General features: G+C 57.1%; 1 protein-coding gene across 2 annotated transcripts; it reads right to left on the bottom strand.

Moving 5' to 3' along the window:
* Positions 1–8,368: 8,368 nt before the first annotated feature.
* On the bottom strand, positions 8,369–13,361 carry EMX2 (empty spiracles homeobox 2). Of its 2 annotated transcripts, XM_035029924.1 has the most exons (3): positions 12,953–13,361; positions 10,825–11,009; positions 8,369–8,597 (listed from the first exon to the last, which is right to left on the bottom strand). In XM_035029924.1, exons 1-3 carry the CDS (start codon positions 13,359–13,361, stop codon positions 8,430–8,432), a joined length of 762 nt encoding a protein of 253 aa, XP_034885815.1. In that variant the 3' UTR covers positions 8,369–8,429. The 2 variants fall into 2 exon arrangements, with proteins under 2 accessions (XP_034885815.1, XP_034885825.1); XM_035029934.1 differs by lacking the exon at positions 10,825–11,009 and having other exon boundaries at positions 8,494–8,597.
* Between the last annotated feature and the right edge of the window lie 235 nt (positions 13,362–13,596).

Here is a 13,596-nt window from a genome sequence, read left to right as displayed (position 1 = left end):
CATGGCCTGCCTACCTTTTGAGTCTGCCTGCAGTGGGTGCGCATGGGTATCAGAGAGGAAAGGGAGGTACTGTCTCCAGGAAGCCCTGATTCCCACCTCCCAGGACCTCACAGCCTCTTGGAGCCAAACAGAGGGGAGGTTATGTCCAGGTCAATAAGCCAGACCCTCTGTCCAGGCTGCAAGGTCTGACCACACACACCCCCCCAGCCCCTAGGTGGGCCCAGGGAGCCCAGGGGAGGAACAGGAAGCAGGCCCTGAGACACCTGGCTTTAATGACCTCACTGTGTGGCGACTCCTGACTTCTTACTTTCCACGGGCCTCCCTGCAAGAAAGAGGCTCTCCGACCTAAAGAGACCTTATGGGGGCTCAAGAGCCCCCGCCTCTGTCCAAGCACGGTACCCTGAAGAGAGGCAGGGGGAGGAGGGAGGATGGAGGATGATGCCCCAGCCAACACCACCCTCCTACCTCCACCATTCAACCGGGACTGGACAGGGTCCAGCCCAGAACCACCAGCTGACTGTTGGAGCGGGGGGCAGTCCCGGCCTCCTGCCTGCCCCCCAGCTCCAGGCTGGCTCCTCCGGTTTAGGGGGGAGAGGGAGGAGCATCCACACTCTCTGGGGAGCAGAGCGGAGCCCCGCGAAGTGACCCCGTTTCTGAATGAAATTGAGCTGCCATTTTCATCTTCTTCCCAAATGTCAGCAGCGTTAGATCAGATTAGGAGCTAATCTCTTGCCAAAATTCATTTCCGAACAAGAGAGGTGGCTGCGGGCGGGCGGGTGGAGGTTTGTTGTTTGTTTCAGTATCCCTCCCCCCGCCCGACACACGGAGACACACGCGCTCCTTCTCCGCCGCTGCTGGGGCGGCAGTGGGGGCGGAGGCCGACTAGCCCGCACTGAGGGCCCGAGGGGGCCTGGGGGAGGTCCGGCCGCCGCGCCCCCGGAGCAGCAGGTCGCCCGCGGGGGGTTGGGAGGGCAGCCGCCCGGGCCGCGAGCTCCGCAGTAGCGCCGAGTCCGCGCGATTCTTCTCCGAAAGCTCGGACCGCTCCGAGGCCCCAGGATGCGCCCTGGGCGTCCTTTCCCGCCGGTGAGGAAGGGGACCCGGGACCAGAGGGGGCAAGGTGCGAGGGACAGGCGCGGAGAGGGCCGCAAGCCTGCACCGCATCCTCCCTGCGAGACCGAGGTCCCTCCCCAAACCCCGCCTCCCCCTCCCCCAAGCCCCCATCCTCCCACCCTGCGGGCCAGGGTGGTAAAAGGGAAAGGAAAGGCAATTGCACCTAAAGAGAGAAGAGGAAAGGGGGGAAATAAATGCCCAAACGAACTGGTCAGTACCTTGCAGGCCTCATTTGACAAGTGACCAGAACACAGCCGCTGGCCTGAATGCATAATTACCCCCAAGGAAAATTCCCCATCTAATTTGATATTTGGTTCTTTGCAGAAGCTATAGCCTTCGTAAATAATATACAAAGTAAGAAACCTAATCCCGCCTGCTAGAATGTTTAATTCATCATTATGCGAGCTAATTGGAAGGTGATTATATGGTAATTGCTCATTAGTGGTGTATATTTATCGCTGTACCTTATGTCAAGGCCATGGGAATTGTGTAGAGTCTGTTCTCTCATTTCAAGGATCAGTTTCAGAAGCAGGAGCAAAGCAGGCAAGATCAAGTTCTTCCTGACGTCAGGTCCAGCAGAGGGCTATGGAGACCCGTGCTATATATAGGGCCTGAAACGGGCTGGGGGCAGGGGTGGCCTGGCACCGGGCTGAGGCAGGGAGCCGGGAGACACCGGGCAGCCAGACCACTGCCAGGAAACCCCGTCTTTCCAGGGAAAGAGAGGGAAGACATGGGGCTGGGGGCCCTGGACCCTTTTCCAAGAGCTAACCCATCCCCACTCCAGGCTCCTCCCGGGCCCTTCAGGTGCGTCTGGACCTCTGGGCTTATGCTGGGAGGAGCCCTTACCCCTGCGCTTTCTGTCTCCGACTCCTCCCGCGGTGTGCGGAGGGGCAGTAGGTGTGGGTGGAGAGGTGGATGTCTAAGACTTGATGTGGACACTGGGTAGGAGATGGGGAGCAAGAAGGTAAGGTGATTTGGAGAAAGAGCTAGAACTTGGAGCACTGGAGGCTTGGGCTTCCTCCTCCATCTGATCCCAGAAGAGTGGGGCAACTCCTACCTCCCTGCCCGGCCAAAATTTGCTCTCAATTTCCCACCCAGAGAAGTAGGGCACTGGCCCGACAGGACTGTGTTGTTGTTGGTGTCCAGGGAGGGGAACCCAGAGTCGCTCTGGGGTAGGCGGCAAGACCAGGGCGAAAGAACTCTAGAAGCCTGGAAGAAAGGCGGGCCGTGAGCCCAGCCCAGCTCCAAGGCCAGCGCCTGAGCTGGGAACTTGAGAGGCAGGAAGGCCGGTCTGAAATCCCGAGGGTGAGGAGGAAAGACGTGGGCTGGGTCTGCGGGTGGAAGTGAGGGCAAGGACGGGGCGGTGGGTCTCCGGCCGCTCGGAGGATCCGGCCCGGCCGCTGGAAGACCAGCCTCCCGCCGAGCATCCTTGCACGTGGGCGCGATCTTTGGCGCGCTCTGGCGCCCCCTCGGAGGAGTGCGACGCGCCATGCCCTACCCGGACCCCCGGCCCGAGGCGCCAAGCACCCCTGCTTGCAGCCCCCGGGGCCCTCCCAAGCCCCCTTCCCACTCCCGCTGGGCAATCGGCACTAATGAACAAAAGGCCAATTAGACGCTGGGGCGCGGCTGATGAATGGACCTTTCGCTTTCAAGCGTGGCACCGCCTCGGGTTTCCTGGCGTACAGGGTCGCGCCGGGAGAAGCCGCCTCCCCGAGCGGGGTCACGGCTGGGGTCAGCGGGTTCTCAAAACTCCCACTTCCCCTCGCTGAGGGTTTGGTTGGGGGAGGTAAATCCGGCGGCCGAGCCCTGGGCCTACACCAGCGGCCCCGCAGCTCGGCCTCGCGGCACCCCGACCTCACAGGCCCCTTTCCCTCTCCCGCCAGGCCCGCCGCTGCCCAGAGGCGGCACCCAAGTAAATCTAAGGCTGACTGCGGGAATGATCAAGGCCGGCCTAGAAAAATGCGCAGTTACCCCCAAACGGCTGTTGTTACCAAACTCCGGAGCGAGTGGTGCGCTGTAGGAACCATACGTGAACCCCGGCTTCTGGCTGGACACACACACGCCTACATCCCGAGGGGTACAAAAGCTGCCCCCAGTGCCCGGCAGGGACGCCAGCCCACGGGGACCTCCACCCAAACACAGAGAAATGTTCCCGCGGTTCACACACACGCTGAGGGCCTTCCCATTGCCTGCGATCCACAACTAGAGCCGGACTCCCAGAGGCACCCTCTGCGACCGGACTCTGGCACACACATTCCGAACACGAAGTGCATTTCTCCACCTCCGTGGACACTAGAGCCTCGCCGCTGCACGGTGTCGCCCTACCTCGATATAAGCTCGATGGCCAAGGCAAGCTGGACCCACCTTGACTCACTCACACAACCCACAGGGGTAGCCCTGACCTCTTCGGCCTCAAACACGCCGTTAGCACATTCGGCACCTCCGCATCGTATCCCGACTTAAGTCCTGGCTCAGACACACAATTCCATCTCCACGCGAACACAACTCTTTCAGGGACCCAACCCAGGCACTCCACCTACACCAGCACACGAGCCTAGCCTCTCACTCTAGCTACTTCCACCCGCTTCTTCCGACTTGAAACTGCCCACAGGCGGGCAGCCCAGCCCAGATGCCCCCACCGCGGAGCGGGCCGGGGCCCCGAGCCGCCCGAGTCCCTCCCCAGTCGGCCCGCGCGTCGGGAGACTTTGTTTCCTGCGACTCTGAGGCGGGGACGGGGAGGAGCCGAGGTTTCCAGGGCCGCGCGCAGGCCCGAGCCCCGTTTCTGCCAGGCCCACTTGGCGTGGCCGTCTGCCTGCCACAATCCGCCCCTAGCACAAAAGTGGCCCGGCAGGTTCCGGGTGGCCGCCAACGCTCCCGCTCTGGCTCGGCTCGGCTTCCAGGAGCAGAGTCAGAGGGAGCTGCGGGCACCGCACACCCAGAAGGAAAGGCAGAAAGGGGGAACCGTGCGGAGGTCCCAAGGCTTCTGCCACCCCAGGAGATTCGGGTGCCTCGGAAAAGCCCGACTCCGACCCCCGCCCGCCCCGCGCCTGCGTACCGGACCCTTGGCTGCGGAGGAATAGGACCCCAAGCGAGAAACGCACTCGGAGGCCGCGTGTACCTGGCAGGAGAACCTCGCAGGGGCACACGGGCACCGTACACTCCGCTTGACTTTCTCAGGGTAACGCAACGGAGAACCCACCCCAAATCCACTTGGCTCAGGGGGCTACACGGGAAAGGCCCACCAGCAATCAACAAGGGAGCAGGATGCGGATCAAATGTAACCGACATCCCCATTTGGGGTAACAGGCGGGACACAAGGCAACGCGCGTGCAGTTCCGCCATGTGCAGGGAAGAACGCAGGACCTGCCCCTCGATGCCCGTAGAGCCCGCAGGCCTGGCACCCGTATACCACGCAGTAGCACACAGACCTGGGGCACCCAGCTCCCACGTACCCCTGCCCAAAGGGCTCCAGTCTCTCATGCGCTCACTGCGGAGGGCACGCAGCCGCAAGGCACACGCGCCCCGCACCCTGCCCCGCGCCCTGCGCCCAGATAGTCATCGCGGGATGGCATCTCGCAAATATTTATATTCCTCAACGCCACGGCAGCCCGCGTCCACATTAGACGCTCTAATCCTGCCACTTTAAATAGATGAATTAATAAAGCAAACGAGCGGCTAATAAGCTGACTGTCCTGCCTTTTTGAGGCGGGGGAAGGACTCGAAAGTGCGCCAAATTTGTTTGCAGTGGATCAAGGCGAGCCGCCTCTGCTTCACTTTCTTTATCTTAATTCCGACTTGAAAAGATATAATTATCTAGTTTGAACAGAGCTGCTATCAAATCCTTCTTTGGGCCGGGAAGGGGGGCGTTGGAGTGGATCGCGGCTCTCTGAGCCGCTCGGTGCAGCCGGAGATAGCGCGTAATGAAGATGTGGAGGCCTGAGATACAAAGGGCATTAACCTCATTAGCATGAAACCTTTTCTTCTTACCATTGTGGGACCCTTTCAGCCGCCTAATCCCCCCTATTTTCAAAGCTTGGTTTGTAATAAAGCTTTTAGGTTTTTTTTTTTTTTTTTTTCAGAGCTAATAGTATTCTCTGATGATTTTATTGCTGTTACACTACATAGGACGTTTACCAAAAAAAAAAAAAAAAAGAAAAAATCTTGGTCACCCTATACCTTTTCTTGTACTTAAAAAAAGTATATAGTTTCTGCAGAAATAAGCCTTTTATTAAGATGGGAATTTTTTTTTTTTTTCTGGAAAGGCCAGTCGGAATTTTGACATGTCTGTGCTCCGTGTTTGAGGCGTTCTGGGTTTGGGGAAATGAGTGGAAGGAGAAGGTAATTTGTTTAAGAAAAGGGGAAGAGATTGTGTCGCGGTGACTGCAAAGCACTGGGGACAGCCATCCGACAGGGAGGTCTCCTTGTCAAAGCAGCTGGAAAGCCCACTTGAGTTTCCAGGATACCCAGGGTAGCACCTGTCCCTTTGAGAAGCAAGCCTGGAACTCTCCAGGCAGCTCGCCTCACCCCAGCATCCTCCTACAGCCAAGTGTCCCCCACAACACACACACCCTCCCAGAGCAGTCTGCGTGAAAATGTGCCGTGGACAGCCAGGGTTCTCCAGAAGAACCGAGACGGAGAAAAAAAGGAGAGACAGGCAGAGATAAAGAAAAAAAAAGAGAGAGAGAGAGAGAAACCAAGAATGAATTCTACTTTAGAAGAGAGGAGGGGAGGAAAAAAAAAAAGAAAGAAAAATTTCCATAGTGCCCTATAGTCCCCACACGTGCACGGAATGTCTAATCTTAACTTTTCAAGGCAGGGTGTTAACAAAGCTTGTATTTTTGCCCTGCATTGTAACTTGGCCTTATCACAGTGTAAAGGGTGGGGAGATTGTCCTAAATTATGTCCAGGCGGCCCCCCTGGATTCGTGGATTAAGAGATTAAAGGAGACCACTGGGCAAGGCCTCCTCTTTCCCCTTCATATTCCTGGTATGATAATTGCTTAAACTGATTTGCACTTTCACAAAAGCTCGCAGGACGCTTTGTAGCTCGAACAGAACAGACGAGGTTTCTCTATCAATGGAAATAAAACTGATTAATGCAGCCTATCAGGATAAGAAGCAAATGAAGCATGCAAAAACAACCTCGTACCCCCAGAAGGGGGAAGGAGGAGTGAAAAAAGCTAAGTTTCCTCCAAGACTGGTTACAACTTTCTCTTTAATGTTAAAATTAAGAGTTGAAGGTTTCTCGGAATGCTTGCCTTATAAGGCTGCTGAGGCCCTTGGGCTTGCCTCTGCACCTTCAGCAGATTGGGGCCCGACAGAGAGGGAGGGAGGGAGGGAGGGAGGGAGGGAGGAAGGAAGGAAGGAAGGAAGGAAGGAAGGAAGGAAGGAAGGAAGGAAGGAGAAAAGGAAGGAAGGAGAAAGGGAAGGAAGGAAGGGAAGGAGGGAGGAACGGAAGGAAGGGAAGGAAGGAAAAGCCGGTGGCGGGGAGGAGCTTATACTTCGGGGTTTGAAGTCAGAAGCACAGTTTAAAAGTCCCAGGATTCTGATCCTGCTAAGTGTTTCCTCCAATCCTAGGGGAATATTCTTCCGCGCTTAACTATATGTCCGGATTAAAACAACAACGACAACAACTAGAAGTTAAGAGAAGTACGCATTTTTTAACCTGGAATTCAAACTCCCTCAGAGAGCCTTGCAATGGGCCGAGGTCTGGTTGGAAAACTTTTCTCCCATCCCTTTTCTGAAGGACTTAAGTTTTCCTAATCCTCTCCCTTTTTCACCCTCATCTCTCTTTAAAATGCCCAAGAATCCATCAGTCTGGCCCTTTTGTGGGTGAGGAGCCTGGGTTTCTTGAGCCTCATTGGAGAAGGACCACACTCAAATTATAGATACTTTAAAAAAAAAAAAAAACAAACTCACTTCAATTTCTCAAAACGACTACTCTGAGGGCATATTGATAAATCTTTATTGACAAAATATTGACATTGACATACTTCTTGGAAGTATATAGTGTGTTAGAATTCTAACAAATTAACACAAAACACAAAAATATTTACATTCTGGTATAGAAGACATTAAGGAAGCATTTGTCACTCTCTTTAGTAAGTCTATGATCTTGGAATAGAAACTCAGTGCTTGAAAACTTGCCGCCATGTTCTTGGCCACACTTAACATCATCCCCGCTAACTACAGTCCTTCAGATTTTGCAACAGATAGATTTAAAGTTTGGGAATGGCCTTTACAGCGAATGGTTGAATTTGGCCAATCTCTCCAACCACCAAAAGGAGTTTACTTCTTGGTTTTAAGCCTTCGGGATGTTAGGAAAGGGAATGTTCAAGAAATAGAATTAATTTAGGGTTTTTCTTTGCCAGCACAAGTCCTGACTCCTCTTGTGGGCACCCTCCCCCGCCACCCCCAGCCCCCCATCCTGCTCCCCATTTCTCTGTAAGAGGACCACTATCGCTGAGCCTACTTCATTTACCTTTCACAATCACTTTGACGTCAGAAGGTATCAAAAAGTGTTTACAGACTGCACATTTCTCGAAAAAAAATCAAAATAAAAAGCACACAGAACCTGTCTTTAGAAGGAAAAGAAAATTACAATTCATTTTCTGTCTTTAGACACCATTCGCCCAACAACTGCTACATGCAATTCAAGTTTTTGAACAGGTGTGGGATGGGGCTGGATATGGAATTTCGATTGCTAGTATTACTAATTATTTTTAAAGACTGGGGGGGAACTCTGCGAAGTGCAAAAGAAAAAGTCCTGTGCCTGGTTGGGGTTTTCTTTTACCATCATTATTATTATCATTATTTTTTTTAAATCAGGACTGCGATAAACGGAATACCTGCCAATCATCTTGTCTCGCTGGGTTGGCGTTTGACTGACAGCTTCCCTTGTTCAGAGCGCCCTCGGCTGTGCCACATTTGGATCTCTCTCTCTCACTCTCTTTCTCTCTCACTCTCTTTCTCTCTCTCTCTCTCTCACTCAGCTGCCTCTTTAGACAAGGGTTGCATGTTGATCAAGAAGCCTGCGTCCTCTGCCATCTCCACACAGCCTGGGATCAGGACCCTGCGCCCTCGCTGCCCAAAGTCTGCGACGCGTCGAAGCTCTCTCTGACTCCCTCTTCCTCTTCTCGGTGAATGTGTGTGTGTGGTTTGTTTTTGTTTTGTAGGTTGTTTTCTTCTTCTTCTTCTTCTTCTTCTTCTTTTTCTTCTTCTTCTTCTTCTTCTTCTTTTTCTTCTTTTTCTTCTATCCCTCCTCTCCCTGTCTCTGTTTTGCTCCGTGGTGTCCGTTTCTGTGGGGTTCGGTTTGTGTTTTTAATCATCTGAGGTCACGTCTATTTCCTCGGGACTCGCCTGCTTGGTGGCGATTCTCCACCGGTTAATATGGTGCGTCCCTTTTTTCTTTTGTTGCGAATCTGAGCCTTCTTCCTCCAGCTTCTGTCTTTTGAACTTTGTCCTTCGGTTCTGAAACCATACTTTTACCTGTGGACGAGAGGCAGATGGGGCACATTAGTTCCTCCACAGCGCCCTCCTACCGCTTCCTCCTCCTTGTGGCGCCTGCGAGAGCCCAGTCCCCAAGCTGTGCATCCAAAGGGCGGGCCTCCCCAAGGCCTCCCTTCTGGGAGCCGAGCTCCTAGTGCTATCAGCTAGGAAGCCTGGCTCCCTACCCGCCTGCGCCCTGGCGGGGCGCTTGCCCCAGGCCAGGTGGCCCAGAGGGCACAGTGCCCCTGCTCTGTCGCCTGGCTCTGAAGGGGACACCCACCTCCTGCTGAGAGCAAAAGCCTTACAAACCCTGGGAAACCCCTACAACAATAATAAGTAAAGGAAAATAAAAAGAGACAAGTCCCTGACTCCCTCTACCTAGCCAGTGCAGGGAAGACCTTATTCCCGGCCGGCTGCAGCAGCTTTCCTGTGCAAGACCCAATGTGCTTTCTATTTTGTCTGTTTCCGCAGCATTGCCTAAATATAGCACCTCCTCTGCAAGGCCTCGGCCCTGGGTAGGCAGTCAGGATTTGCCTGAGCTTCCTCTTCCTTGCCCAGGACTCTTGCAGGTGAGCACGAGTTGGGGGGCAGGGGAGTACTGGAGGAAGCCTGGGGGATGGTGGGATGCAGAGGCCTGGGGACCAGCCCAGCTGTACCTTTCCAGCTAGGAAAGAAGCTCAAAAGTGAAAGCTTCTGAAAGACCTTGGGATAAAGAGGAAGTGAGATAGAAACTAAGAAAGAGAAGAGGAGATGGAGCTCCCTCCCTTCCCTCCTCCGGACCAGCCCCAGGACCCACCAGGCCCAAGCTCACACCCTGCTCACATCACCTCCCATCAGAGCAGGGCTGGAGGCCTCAGCTCCCCAGAGCAGCTGCTAGAGGTCCAGGGAGCAACGATGTGGGGCTGGGCTGCCATCCCCATCACCCTCTGGGGGAGCTGGGCAGTGGGTCCCCATTCAGCCACCAGACGAGACACCAACATTGTCCCAGCTTCCCAGCAGTAAAGTACAGTGAGGGAAACGCTGGTGACAGCACCTCTCCTGCCCCCAGGCCTGTACCTTCCCGAAAGCTGAAGCCCAGGCCCCTGAAGCCCGCCCCACTCCCTCCTTTTAGAAGGCCGGCCCAGGTCCCGGCTTGCTCTCCCCAATGCCCCAGTCCCCCAAAGCGCCCCATGAAAAAGCCGAGCTGGAACAAGGCTGAGTTTAATTTGCTTTGAGTTTGCTAATTGAGGGGGAGGACGGTTCATTTCTCCCCGGCGCTCGCCCAAGGCGCGCGTCGGTGCGCTCGGGGCTTGACACGCACACAAAGACTCCAGGCAGCGTGGGCAGCGAGGCGGACAAAGACCACCACGGCCTCGGCTATCCAGGAGAAATCAGCCGGGCCGCGCCTTGTGCCGGGCCCCGCACCAACCCGCGAGGCCCTCCTCGGTTTTGTCCAGGGGGACGTTTTAAAAACAAAAGCCTCGACCTCTTTGCGCCTCTCAGAAAAAGTGTTACAACTTAATCTGCCCCAAAACGTTACTGTTTGCCAGGAACTTTGACCCTGCCCTGCAGCTCCACGTACAGTAGCTCCTACTGTAGCCCTAAGCCTCCTCCCCGACCCCAGCAGGCCAGAGCCAGGCCCGCCTCCGGGCCCTGTTGCGCCGCCAGGGTCTGTCCCCCAAGGCAGCCCTTCTCTGCAGCCTTCCAGCTCTCTTTCGCTGATTTAGGGATGCACCTAGGATGTCTGGCCTCTCTCTGCCTTCTGATTCTCCGATCCCCTCAAGGGGAGTAACTGGAGCCGTCGGTGTGAACCTTGGGTCTGCAGTGGCACAGAACTCGCATTTAACCTATTCCCAGACATCTCCGGATTCGAGCCTCATGCACCCCCCACCCTCGCCCCTCACCCTTCTGGGCTCTCCTTCTATCGGAGCCCAGCCCCATCCCCAGACTCTAAACGAAAGTCTCAGCAAAAGTGCACAGGTGTCTTAACCAAGAACTGTAAGTCATGCCCAGCTGGACAGGAGGGAGCTACTCAGTCGGTCTCCGCAGCGCCTGGGGTGGGTCGGCTTAGAGTCCCTTGCTGGAGCCCAAGGAAGCCAGGCACCTCCAAACTTAAACGTTCTGAACCCAAGCGTGGAACCAGCTCCCGGGCTCCTTGCCAAAGGCCCTCTCCGAGCTCCACACTTGTGTGCTAGCTGCGTGGGGCCAGAGATGTGGGATGGGGTCGCCGGGTGCACCCCTCGCTCACCTGAGTTTCTGTGAGGCTGAGGCTGTGCGCCAGCTGCTTCCTCTCGGCGCCCACCACGTAGTGGTTCTTCTCGAAGGCGTGTTCCAGCCTCAGAAGCTGGGACGGGGAAAAGGCGGTTCGGATCCGCTTCGGCTTTCGGGCCAGCGCGTTGTGCAAAAGGAAGCTCTCCGGGCTTGTGTCGTTCCCTGCCGGAGATACAGCAGAAGTCCCGTTAGAGGGGACCGTCCTGGCCCGCCGGGAGCCGCGCGCTTCTCCCGAGCCGGGCTGGCGGGGCACAGCGCTCATGGCCTTTGCGCGGCCGGGGCGGCTCGGCCCGTGGGGACCCGGGGCCCTCCGGACGTGCGCGAAGAGGACGCTGGCCCAGCCGCCCGCCCCGGAACACCGAGCCCGTACCTGTTAGGTCCCCATCCAGCCGCTGCCCGGGCGGGGCAAGTCCCCAGGCTCCTGACCCCGGCGGGCTTCGCAGCCACCCTGGCGCCACGGGCCTCACCACCTCCGCGCCCGGGCGCTCGGGGCAGAGGAGGGGCAGCAGAGCCAGGCCCCGGGATTGGCGCCCAAGACCCAGAGAAACTTTCTTTTTTCTAGCCTCGCGTAACTTTAACCCCCGGGGTAGAGAGGCGGCGGGCCGCGATCCAGAGTTTTCTCGGGAACTTAATTTTGAATTATTTAAGTCTCTACCCCTCCGGGAAAGTGCAGAGGCCGGGCGTGGGGTTGCGGCCCGGCCGGGACCGAAATTTCGCCGGCCGGTGCGCCGGGTTTCCGCAGCCACTGCCTCCCGAGTACCCGGCTTCAGCACTGCCCCGCTCCAGAGAACTAGAAGATGCCAGCGAAGGGATCGAAACCCAGGGGCTGCCGAGTTGCGGACGCCCTATGGGACTGTCCGCGGTCCCAGAAGATCCCGGCTACTTCGGGCCTGGTGGGGGCACCAAGAGCGTAGCTGGCAGAGAATGAGGAAAGGACCCATAAACTTTGTGAGCAAAGCCAGAGTAGTTTCGGGTTCACTCAGGAGGGTGGGAAATCGATTCACTAAAAACCCAAACAAAGAAAAACAAACCGACAGTTTAGGCGAGAATGGAGGCAAATCCGGTCCCGGAATTAGGATGAAAGGTTGTTTTTGTTTTGTTTTGTTTTGTTTTGTTTGTAATTGGGGGTGGCGGTGGCATCTACCGGATTCTAGGCTCTGGCAGGAACGCAAAGGGTTAATGAATGGACAAGCCGTGGAGTATTGATCGGCTGTCGCGGGAGGCAGGTCTTTTCCCCCCAGCTCCGACCACTAAACTAATTACTCGTCCGTCCCCTTTACTAGAGTTTTAACTTTCCTCCTACCCTCACCCAGAGAAAAAAAGCAAACAAATAAAAAAAAATAGCAAGAAGTGTAAACACTTAAACAGATCTTTTCGTCCAGCCCGTCTCCTGATACGGTTCATTTCTTTTAAAACAAAAACAAAAACCAGACCGGACCTGCCTTCCAGCCCAGGACGCTCTGCCCCCCATTTGAGCAGGTCTTGGCGAGAGTGCCGAGCCTCGGAGATTACTACCCGCGAGGGTTCGGGGCTCCTCCCCAGGCTTCCAAAAAAAGGAAAAACAAACCCTTAGGCTTCGCTCTGGGGGCGCGAAGGTCTCCTCGCCGCCCGAAGAGGGTCGGGAACTGAGAAGTCGCGGGGCTAGGCTTGGAGGGACAAGGAGTGGTTGGCGAACAGGGTCTTACGCAGGCGAAGGCGAACCAGGCGGGCGGGCCGTGGCCGTGCCCCTCGGAGCTAGGACAGCAAGGGCACCGCGGCGGAGACGGAGAGCCTGGGTACCCCGCGGGCTCCGGGACTCCTGGGCGGCCGGCGCTCAGAGAAGGCTGTCCCAGCCCGTCTCCACCCCAGAGCACTCGGGGACAACTTCTCCGTTTGCGGCCCCCTCTAAGGGGTCCAGCGGCCCCAGGCCAGCTCCCAAAGCGGCCGCAGCTTCGAAGACTGGGGACCAGCGCCATGCCCGGCCCCTCGCCGCCCAGTTTCCGAACAGGGCGCGCAGGCCCGCGAGCTGGAGGAACCTCCTCCCAGGCCTTGCCAAGCGCCCACCCGGCGCAGGCCGAGGGCAGTGCAGGACGCTGCGCGCTGCAGCCCCGCGACGTGGCACGTACCTTGGAAGCGGTGGCCCAGATATCGGTAGCGGTGGATGAGCCAGGGGTAGAAGGTGGACGGGTCCCGCTGCTGCGAGGCGAAGAGGGGGTGTGGCGAGTGCGAGGAGGGCAGGGGGTGGGCGGCCAGGGCGTGCGGCGGCGGCACCGGGTGCACGGGCACCGCGGGGTTGGGCGGGTGCGAGACCGCCTCGGCGAACACCAAGTCCGGGTTGGAGTAGACGCCCCTGCCGGCGGCGGCGGCGGCGGCGGCCGAGTGGAAGCCGTTGAGGAACGGGTTTATGGGGCTGGAGTTGGCGTAGCTGAGCGCCGCGGGACGGATGGGGTCCTCAGAGCGCGAGGCGGGCAGGGGACTGTCCTTGGCCACCAGCGACTCGATGGTGAAGCAGCGCTTGGGCGCCGGCTGGAACATGCTGCGCCGAGGAGCGGGCGCCCGAGGCTCCCGGCTCCCGGCGACCGCGGCACGCTGCCTCCGCCGCCCGCTGCCCGAGGCGAGGACAGACAAGAATTGGGGACTTGTTTGTTTGGGGTGGGGGTGGGGGGAGGAAAGGAAGAAAGAAAGGAAAGGAAAAGGAAAGGAGGGGGGAGGGGGGAGGGAGAGGCAACGCCGAGGATCCCGAGAATCTTGCACCAAACGCGCCCAACCT

Source organism: Mirounga leonina, unplaced genomic scaffold, assembly GCF_011800145.1.
Source record: "Mirounga leonina isolate KUSES-001 unplaced genomic scaffold, KU_Mleo_1.0 Mir_114, whole genome shotgun sequence".
In the NCBI taxonomy this organism is placed as follows: Eukaryota; Metazoa; Chordata; class Mammalia; order Carnivora; family Phocidae; genus Mirounga; species Mirounga leonina.
Note: the sequence above shows the minus strand (reverse complement) of the source record. Positions and strands in the feature narration are given on the sequence as shown.

Bases quoted from the DNA above. Each gene is read 5' to 3' on its own strand.
- EMX2 (XM_035029924.1), bottom strand. From the start codon at position 13,361: ATGTTCCAGCCGGCGCCCAAGCGCTGCTTCACCATCGAGTCGCTGGTG. The intron at 11,010-12,952 runs GTACGTGCCACG...TATCTCCGGCAG, and splicing joins TCTGGGCCACCGCTTCCAAG to GGAACGACACAAGCCCGGAG. The intron at 8,598-10,824 runs GTGAGCGAGGGG...TCTCGTCCACAG, and splicing joins TCAGCCTCACAGAAACTCAG to GTAAAAGTATGGTTTCAGAA.